The 9,357-nt window shown below is 48.4% G+C and overlaps 1 protein-coding gene across 1 annotated transcript in view; it reads right to left on the bottom strand.

Moving 5' to 3' along the window:
- The window catches only part of CALN1 (calneuron 1), a 112,928-nt gene that overhangs the window by 64,551 nt on the left and 39,020 nt on the right, over positions 1–9,357 (bottom strand). The window contains 1 exon segment of the mRNA XM_009645100.1: positions 8,058–8,201. Coding sequence (XP_009643395.1) covers positions 8,058–8,201 — 144 coding nt within the window.

The raw sequence follows: 9,357 nt of genomic DNA, 5'->3' as shown, positions 1-9,357 counted from the left end.
TTGAAACAATGCAGAGGATGCACACGGAAAAGCTCCAGCCACTGGATATTTCCCAGTATTTTGGTTTCAGAGATTTTAAGGTCAGAGGAGGACAGCCTGATCGCCAGCCTGGCCCTTTCCCCAGCATGACCCAGGGACTTTCTGCCTAATGACAGCCTCAATCCATAACTTCAGCGAGTGCTGGGGAAAGGCTTTCATAAAACTTTCAACTTTGAAGGCAGTTTTAGTTCCAGATGTCAATGGAATCGTCTGAAATGAAGAGATAAAACTCCACTACAATGCTGACACAGCTGTTTTGTGGTGGGGAAACTGAGGCACGAAGCATCACCTTCCCAAGCATCACCAGAAAGGAGGATGCCGGCAGAGCTGAGTGTGGACCTCTCCCACCTGCCTCCGTGGTGACCCACAGGCACAGGACATGCAACCAGTCCCCAGGATGGGGAAAGATGGCAACGAGCATCTCCTACCTCCAAAGAGTCCTGTTTGCATTCCCTCGGGAGCTTCTGCCCCAGAGCCACCTGCAGAGGGTCCCTGATATTCCCTATCAAGGCATACATGTAAAAAATATAATTTCTCATTTCTCTTGCTCCTTGGGAACAGTGGGGGCATATCCATCGGCCACTCTTTTACTATTCACCAGCTCTGCTGTATATCCTACAGCTGTAATGGCTGCTTTTGGAAGGAAGAACTTCACTGGAGCTGAAGGAAGAGGTGAAACATCTCCACTGGAGCCCACTCTGTCCCTTAAGGGCACCTCCATGTCCTGGGGTTTTAGGAGCGTCTGTGTGGAGCTGCCTGCTCTGGTTCAATGACAACGACACGTAAAAGTTTAACAAATTGTGCAGACATAAGTTCTGGGAGGAGGAAATTTCCATGGGGTCTGGAAAGCTCAAACAGAGCCCAGAAAGACAGAGCCAGGGGTGCATCTATCATGACACTGAGAAAAGGACCTTGAGAGTTACTCATCCTGACAGCCTGTTGGCTCATCTTGCAAGGAAGAGGAAACAGCTGCAGAAGACTTGTTTGCTTCTCCATTAAAAAAAAATAAAAATCTATTAACTCCCCATGTTTTCCCAAGGGGAGCCTGCCCAGGACCTGACCTGTGAGACAGTGATGGAAGAGGAGTGGGGGCTCTGCCTCTGCGGCGCCAGGCGTGACGCGTCCTGTGCTCCACCACAAGCACTAAAACAAATAGGATGCTGTTAGTGCTTGCCTGGAAGAAAAGTCCAACAAAAACAGTGACTGCAGTGAAAAAACCCCAAATATCCATCAGACACCTGCCAAGCAGTGCGCCAGCTTCACGCCAGCCCTGGGAAGCCACAGGACACCCCAATTACCATCCCCATCACCAGCCGTCCTGCAGGGATGGGCACCACGGGGCCTGCTGAGCACCGGGTGCCTCCAGCACGGCCCCCGCAAGCCGCCCCCATCCCCGCCGGCCCACGGCTCCTGGGGACCTCTCCCCTGTGCAAAGCGCCTGGTGTGTAAACCCGAGAGGGATCATTTTGCAGGTCTTTGCAAAACTCTTGCATCTTGCAAGTTGTAACCAGTTGATCCCTTTGTCAAATGGATCAAGAGGAGCAAAATCACGTCCTGACTACCCAGGACTTTTAATTATTTTTGCTCCCCAGGCCCTGGGAATAGCAGGAGAGCGCTGCGTGCGTCGCGGCAGCTATCAGACAGCTTGGCACAACTTCGAGACTGCCAGCAAGGCTCATTAAAGCAGAAGACTATGTGTGTTCCCTGTGGCCTATGCGTTCTGTGAAACCAAAATCATAATACCAGGAATACTGCGTTTTAAGGAATAAATAAAATTGAACAAGGATGCAAAGAAATTACAAGGCAAGCCTGCATGAGACAGATCAAAGATCGTGTGCTGTGTTTTGCAGAGGACTCTGCCCCATGGAAGCACAGGGTGGACAGGGTCCAGGGAAGGAACTGCAGCTCAGTGTTTTCTCTTGTCCTCTCTAGTCAACGCAGGTGCACTCAGCCATCCAGGCACAGTGTCAAAGACAGAATTTGATATTACTTGTGAACCTCTTCCCGGTACTGAGCTGCAAATCTGCCTAGCTTCACCAGCAACAATAATTACTCTTCATTCTTTGCAGCAAGAACACATAATATGATAATCTCCATTTTACAAATCAGAGCAGACACCAAGAGTGGCCTCTATAAATAAAGACAAGTCTCATCAAATCCATCTCACCGACCAAGTTTCTCAGCTCAGCAACACACACTTTAAAGGACAGCCACCCTGAAATGTTGCTAGATCGTTTCTCACATATAAAAATCAGAGGCCTTGGAGTACAGAGGACAAACCCAAAGTCTGCCACAACCTGTCCGTGCGTTTCCTATTAACTCTGCATTTTAAACACGGGAACTGTTTCTGGTGCAGAAGAAGAGAGGGACAGACAAGAGAAAGACATAAAATGTTTTCAGCTGGTGAATGTCACCGTTGTCCCACACAGGGCAGCGCAAGCTGATCTTGGGGACAGAAGCAAACATTTGGCCATGCAATGTCTGAGCAAAGCAGCTCACCTTCTGCAGGCCACAGGGGAGGGCTTGGCACTTAATTTTTAGAAGAGATATTTATTATGTCTCCGGATCTCCCAGCCCAGGTCCCTCGGTCGTTCCCACCCCTGAGACACCGCATACACACTCCAGCCACTGGAGCATCCAAATTTGATGTCCCTTCCCTCGCACAGGGAAGCAAGTGCAAGCAAACCAAGGCAACGTCTCCATACAAACCCCAATCCAACAGCCACACAACAGCTTGGAGTGCTGACTTTTAGGGAGACAGCATCCTGACAGCATCCCTTGACGCCATGCAGTCACGTCGCTGTCGTTCATTCCCTTTCCAAAGGGGATGTATGCAAGTGTGCGTACCCCTCGCAGGCAGCACCCGAGCAGCACAACTTCTGCATGCAAAGCATAAGAAAATAAATCTGCAGAACCCCATTGCAACCGTGGGGCTGCCCAAAACTGATGAGCCTCAGACAGCCACCTGGGAGAGCCGCGTATCTTCAAAATCTTTTTTGCCAGGGTCACTGTGAATAGCTTACTGGTTTTTTTTTTCCCCCCTCTTCAGTTCCCTGCTCCACAAATAGCCATTGCAAAGAAGCTTGGGAATATGCAGAATTTTAAATTGGGGGTTCTTTCCCCTTTTTTATTGCTCACGAGGATGTCATAGCTGTATTGTCGCTACTACCGCTGACGCATCACATAACATGATAAAAGGTAACAGGTCGCTCGCTTGTACGCTGATGAAACCGGCGCTTTTGCTTGATCAAAGAATCTCCTATTTGTACTATAATAAACAATCTGACACACCAGGGTTTTTTTTCCCTCTTGTGTTAGCCTGAAGTTATTTTTCCAGGGTACTGAAAACCAGCTGCTCCTCTAATTAGTACACCGAGTTTATTCCTCTGATAGAAGTGTCTTATGTTGTAACGAAACAGTTTGACACTTAAGTCACACATTCATCTATTTTATTGCAAAAGTCTGCTTAAAGAGTAGGCATTCCAGATAAGGCAACACATTTAATGTGCCATTTCTCTGCATTTTTATTAGCGTTACTGCCAATTGGAAGAATTTACAAATAATTTCTTTTCCAGCACATAAATATATAAAATATTTTACTTTCCACATACTGGCAGAACACTTCGGGTCATTCTCCAGATTGCAGACAGGAATGTATGCACCTCTCATAGTCTGCCATGTTTACGTTCATGCAATACCTAATTATGTCTAAAGATAAAGCAAATCGAGGGTAAAATTTGACCTCCATTTCCAGACCAAAAGCAAACAAGGTGTCCCTATAAGGCACAGCACACTGGAGAGATGCCCAGCTCTACGGAACGACCTGCCGCTGGCATATGGTCATGTACCGCTTCTATCAAGATGTAAGCAAAGCTTTGGCTAATGCGAATCTCGCACTCTCAGTGACGGAACCACCATTCCTCACCTTCCTTCCCCAAAAGAGGCATTTCTGCACCAAAAAAACCTTTCCCTGCGGTTCTATTTTGGCACTTTCATCCCCCCATCACAGCAACGCCATAGCACCTTTGGTCAGTTCATAAAAGGGTGTTTCTGGTGATTTATAGGATTTCTCTTGAGACCTTGAAATATTCCAAGTATATTCTCATTTTTCTCCCTAATTCAGTTTTTTATGCCAACTATAATATTTCCCCCTGCAGTAGCTGCATTCCTCTTCAGCGGGGTGAAGTGTGCCTTGCAGAACAGCAAAGAGAGTTGGAAGAAAAGGTGGAGAAGGCGTTTGTAGGAAATGCAGTGGATACTCCAGCCTCTGATGCCTGCCTTCCTCCAGCAAGGACTGGCAAGAATTAGATATTCACTGGAAATGCCTGCATTCAGCAAAGCCACGCTAAGAGGGCAAATGTAGCTGGGAGCATGGTCCTTTGCAGGGCCCTGGCGTGTCCTCAGGAAAGGCATGGCCAAGGCTGAGGGCTTCCCACGTACCACCACCAACTCCCATCACCTCCCCCTGCCACAGCATGGGAAGGAAACATCTCCTGCCCCAGTGGCCTAAACTCACCTCAGCTGTTAGGGTAAAAAAAACCAAGTGGATGTGTGACTGTGCAGTCAATCTCTTGGAAATACTTGACAGCCATCTCTGGGGATGGGAAGCTGGGTTGGATGCTTATTAATATACGATTTGCTGTGAGTTTACACTTGCGTGTGCACAGGAAAATATATCTTGTTCTGCTTATGAGCCCCAACTCATCCTGGAGTCCCATCTTCCCATTTCTTGGCTGAACTTCTCTCCCTCTTCCCCAGCCCTGCAACAGCTTTGCCGTTTCATGGCATCCAAGTCCAGCAGATAAGTAACCCAAGCCTCTCCGTGTGCCATGGGCTTCATGGCATGGAACAACCTGCATCCTCGCGACCAAACAGGCAAGAGTCCCCTCCTGCTGCTCTGAGCCCGGGAGGACATTTGGAAGCCCTTGAGCATCCTCAGCATCACCCCATGACATTCTCTGTGGGCAAACCCCCTCATTGCACTCCTTCCACCCTGTTGATGCCCAGGCTGATGGTAGCAATCCAGGGCCATAAAGGCATTAAAAGCGATATGGCACCTGGGAAGAGTTCCTGGGCAAAATCCAAGCTGTGCAATTGCCATTTTCACTTAAGTTCATGCAGCATTTTCTAACTAACTACATTTTGCCTTCAAATGCAATGAATTATGAAATGCACCTTCATTTCTGCTCTGATTTGGAGGCTCACTGTGTGTTACTGAACCGCTGCACGCTACAGCCCCAGAAGCAACTGTCCTTGGGCGTCTCTGGAGCTGATCCCTGTTATTTACCGAGCTTGGTGAGATCCTTTGTGGCAGAAGGTGACATACAGGTGTGAAATGCTCTTGTCACATCAGTTTATACTCAGCCACAAAACCACACCAGCGTACATTGAATATGCTCCTCTTAAAACATGTTTTGTCAACCTAGCCATCCTGCTCCCACAGCGCGAATGCCTCCTCAGCCTGACCTAGACAGGGCTGAGCCTCCCTCCTCATCCCTACAGAAAACAGGGTTTGCAATGTAAACCAAATCCAGACCAGCTCCGGTTGCTCATTATTTGAAGCCCGTCAGTTCAATAAGCCACGACAGATACAGCCACTCTGCCATCCTGCAATGCGAATGCACTCCCAAGGTAATTCCTGATGAAAACCGTATGTTTGCACTAGGTCTGTTCAGGCTGGTTCAGATTAAATATAAACCACTGCCAATTGTATTACCTCATTATTAGCAGACACTGGCAGCAGCCTAGTGTGGAGAAAAGGACGTCTGGCTACGCTACCTGCCATCACATCATAATTCATGTCAGGTGCTGGGGGATGCGCAGGAGGATTACTGCCTCCCCCTCAGCTTTCCTGACACCGAGGAGGACTCCTTGAACGTGACCTTTCATCCAGCCGAGCTTCCCACCCACCTGATGCTGAACCAAAGCCTCGGAAAAATTCAGCAGCCCTCAAAAGGAGTATATGGGAAGGAGGGTGAGGCCGTCCCCAGGAGCGCAGGGCATGATTGATGTCCCCAGGAGCCCACTGGGTTCAAGCCCTGCTACCAAAGGATGCTCATGCACAGTGGGAGAAGAAGGAGGAAGCTCTTGCTGGTGCTCACTACATATTTCAAGTGAAATCGCAGAAAAAGGTGAAGACAATCCATTGGAGAAAGAGTATCCATAAGCCATCTAATATTAATTCAAGCCATACAGTATTAATTCAACTTGCAGGCAAGGTAAATCTTTCACATAATATACCCCTATTTCCCTAAGGAATTTCCCATTACCCTGTCTTTTTTCAATGTATGCTCCATTTGACCTTCATACAGCACAAACTTTTGTCTGGCCCCAAATCCCCTTGCTCAAAATACCACAACAGGCAGCTGAGACATAAGAACAATAAAAACACTCAGGGCAACCAGACTGTATCACTGGAGCTGTTGAAACTGTTGAGCTGGAAGAGATGGAAGATCACCTCCCATCTCTGCAGAAAATACACTGAGCTTTCTGAAAGGTCTCAAACAGGAATTTAACACCATCCATCTGCAGCCCATTAGTCTACATTTTAACTCCACCTCTCCGATTACAGGTCCCTGCACACTAGGAGTGTATACGAAAGAGTGCCAAAGTCTCGAGTCAGGGAATAACTGGAGATGAATCAAAACTGGAAGCCAAGTCCATAGCACTTGTTTTCCAAAAAAGCGCCGAGTTTCAGTAAAAGACCCCATGAACTGGCACCATGCCGAGCCTGGCCTTTGCAAAACCTAAAGAGAAATCACCTGGCCTGCTAGGAAATGCCAGCAGAACATAACAAGGTGCAAACAATAATTCTTGGAGAAAATGCTTTTAAAAGTGATGGATTTTTTTTTTTCTTTTAGGAATGAGATCATTTAAACAACTGATCTTCTCTATCCGCCAGGTTGTGCATTACTTTGTCTCCCTGCTCTAGGGGAGATGCTGAATACCCTCGAGCAGGCTGACAGCCTCTTCCCCACTTCCCCTGGCCCGATGAATACATTTGTTCTGTGCATCTCAGGGGGGCATTCAGCTCTGATATCCCCAGGGAGGTAGGAGAGCTTCACCCCCGCTGCCACCATCTCCCATGGGCTCTGCTCTCAGCAGCCTCCCCGAGGATGCTGGCGTCACATCAGCTCACCAAACGTTGCCCTTCCGACCTGGGCTGCACGCAGCACTCTGGTTTGGCGTTACTTCACCTAACTTTGCACAGTGTTTCCATCCTGCTGCGGCTGCCCGCAGAAGGGAGGGAGAAAGTCAGATCCACAGCCCAGCTTCCCGCACATTTTGGGCATCAGAGAAAGGCTCCCTTCCTCTTCTGACCAAGGACATTTTAAAGACAACCCTCTCATTGCGATCAGCTCTGATTGTAGCTTTGCAGCAGTTAAAAAGTCCCCCCTGGCTCCAACATCCTGATGCTGCATTTCTCTCTTCCTGTTAATGGTGGGTTCTGTTTCTTTTATTGCCTCTTAGTAATCGTTTGACGAGCTCTCACAGCAGGACTCTGCTCAAAATTATTCCACCCTTCTAAACTTCTTCAAAAACCATCAACACTTCAGTACGATACAGCACAGCTCCCATCCACAGCATCTTTTACTTGCAAGGAGCGGTGAGGCCACAGGACCGGGCAGCTCTGCTTGGTTGGGTGCCCAGGTCATCTTGCAGTAAGGGCCAGATGCTGCCCAGAAATGAAAGGTTACCACAGCCTTGCACAACACCATTTGCAACTTTGCAGAGAAAGGCTGCAAGAGCCGGTCTGCCTTCACCCAGCTGTATCAGCTGCTCAAATAGAAGATGCTCCAGCTCCCTTGTGTGGGTTGCCTGGGAGGCAGGTTTATCCACGGGAGGTTGATGGCACACGGCCATCTGCCCTTTCCTTGCTGTGGCGAAAGGCAGCATTTCATGGCTTCCTCCCCAGTTCTTCCTTGGTGACTGTAAACTGTTGGAGCCAAAAGCATGGGCTGCAATGCACTAAGAAAGCCCCCCTCTGTAATGGAGAAGAACCAAGAGCGAGGACTTACCATCCATGTCAAGGCGTTGCATGATAATCGCCAGCTCCACCTCACTGGGCATGTATCCCAAGGAACGCATTGCCATGCCCAGCTCCTGCTTGGATATAAAGCCATTCCCATCCCTGTCCAGCACCCGGAAAGCTTCACGGATTTCTGGAAAGGAGAAGGAAAAAGAGAGGAGTTATCATGGAGAAGGACTCCCTGCCCAATGCATCTGAACACATGGGACACAGAAGCAGCATATATTGACGTTGCTAATGTTAATTATGCATATTGATCATTTCAAGTCAGTGTAATCGTGATATGTTCGTACCCACATAGGTATGTGTGTGCGCACTCATGCGTCCATGCCTCTGTATGCAGGTAGATAAATGCAGCAGCATCCACACTCACACTGCCTATTCTCTGTGCTAAATATCATTGCAAAATTATTTATTCATTACCAATTGAACTCCGTTTCTTTCTGTAGCATCTGCCCTGGACTGCTGTGGGTGAACCATCCTGATCTACAGTAAAGCCTCCCTGCGTACAGCTGCCCAGCAAATCCCAGCCCCCGGGGCTTCTCCAGCAGCCCTTCTCCAAGCCCTTCCACACGTCTGCAAGGCAGACTGACTTTATGTCACACAGGCAGACCAAGCTCCAACTTTCTTCAACAAAACTACATGAACAGGAGCAGTTGGGTGCTGAGCGTCGCTTCTGCAGGGTACGGAGCTCTGCAGCCAAAGCCTGGATGCACACGTTCTCCCTTGCCCGATAAATGCAGCTGTATGCCTTTTAACCCATACCTGGGCGATTTCCATCTCTCGTAGCTTTTCTCTAATTTATAACTCTTTTACAGCAATAACCCCCCTCAGATCAATAAAAATGCTGATGGCATCAAAGGAATCACTCCCATCATTCTTCCTCAGCCTGGCTTCTCTTCTATCATCTGACTTTGTTTTGCTCTTTAATTCAGGCGTATCCCCCTCCAGCCTTTAATAGCCTCTCTCCACGCCTTCAGCGCACCGAAAGACACCCACGCCTCCGCCGCCTTGACAGCCCTGCGCGTTTCCCACTCCTCACAGGCCTCTCAACTGGAAGCCCCACCACCAAGCTCCCCAGATCTGGCTATTGCAAATGCCAAACTGAGAAATTTTAACATTTCAGGCAGCTGGGAGCCTGTTTACTTGAAAGGGTTTGGCTGGAGGTGGGGAGAGAAAGAGGCGTTGATTTCTTAGTTCTGGTTAAACGGTCTTTGCACTGTGCCGTGGAGAGGAAAACACAGGATGCTTTCTCATATCTCTTTTGGGAATGAGGATATGTGAAAAAC

This window comes from Egretta garzetta, unplaced genomic scaffold (genome assembly GCF_000687185.1).
Source record: "Egretta garzetta isolate BGI_Z169 unplaced genomic scaffold, ASM68718v1 scaffold108, whole genome shotgun sequence".
In the NCBI taxonomy this organism is placed as follows: Eukaryota; Metazoa; Chordata; class Aves; order Pelecaniformes; family Ardeidae; genus Egretta; species Egretta garzetta.
Note: the sequence above shows the minus strand (reverse complement) of the source record. Positions and strands in the feature narration are given on the sequence as shown.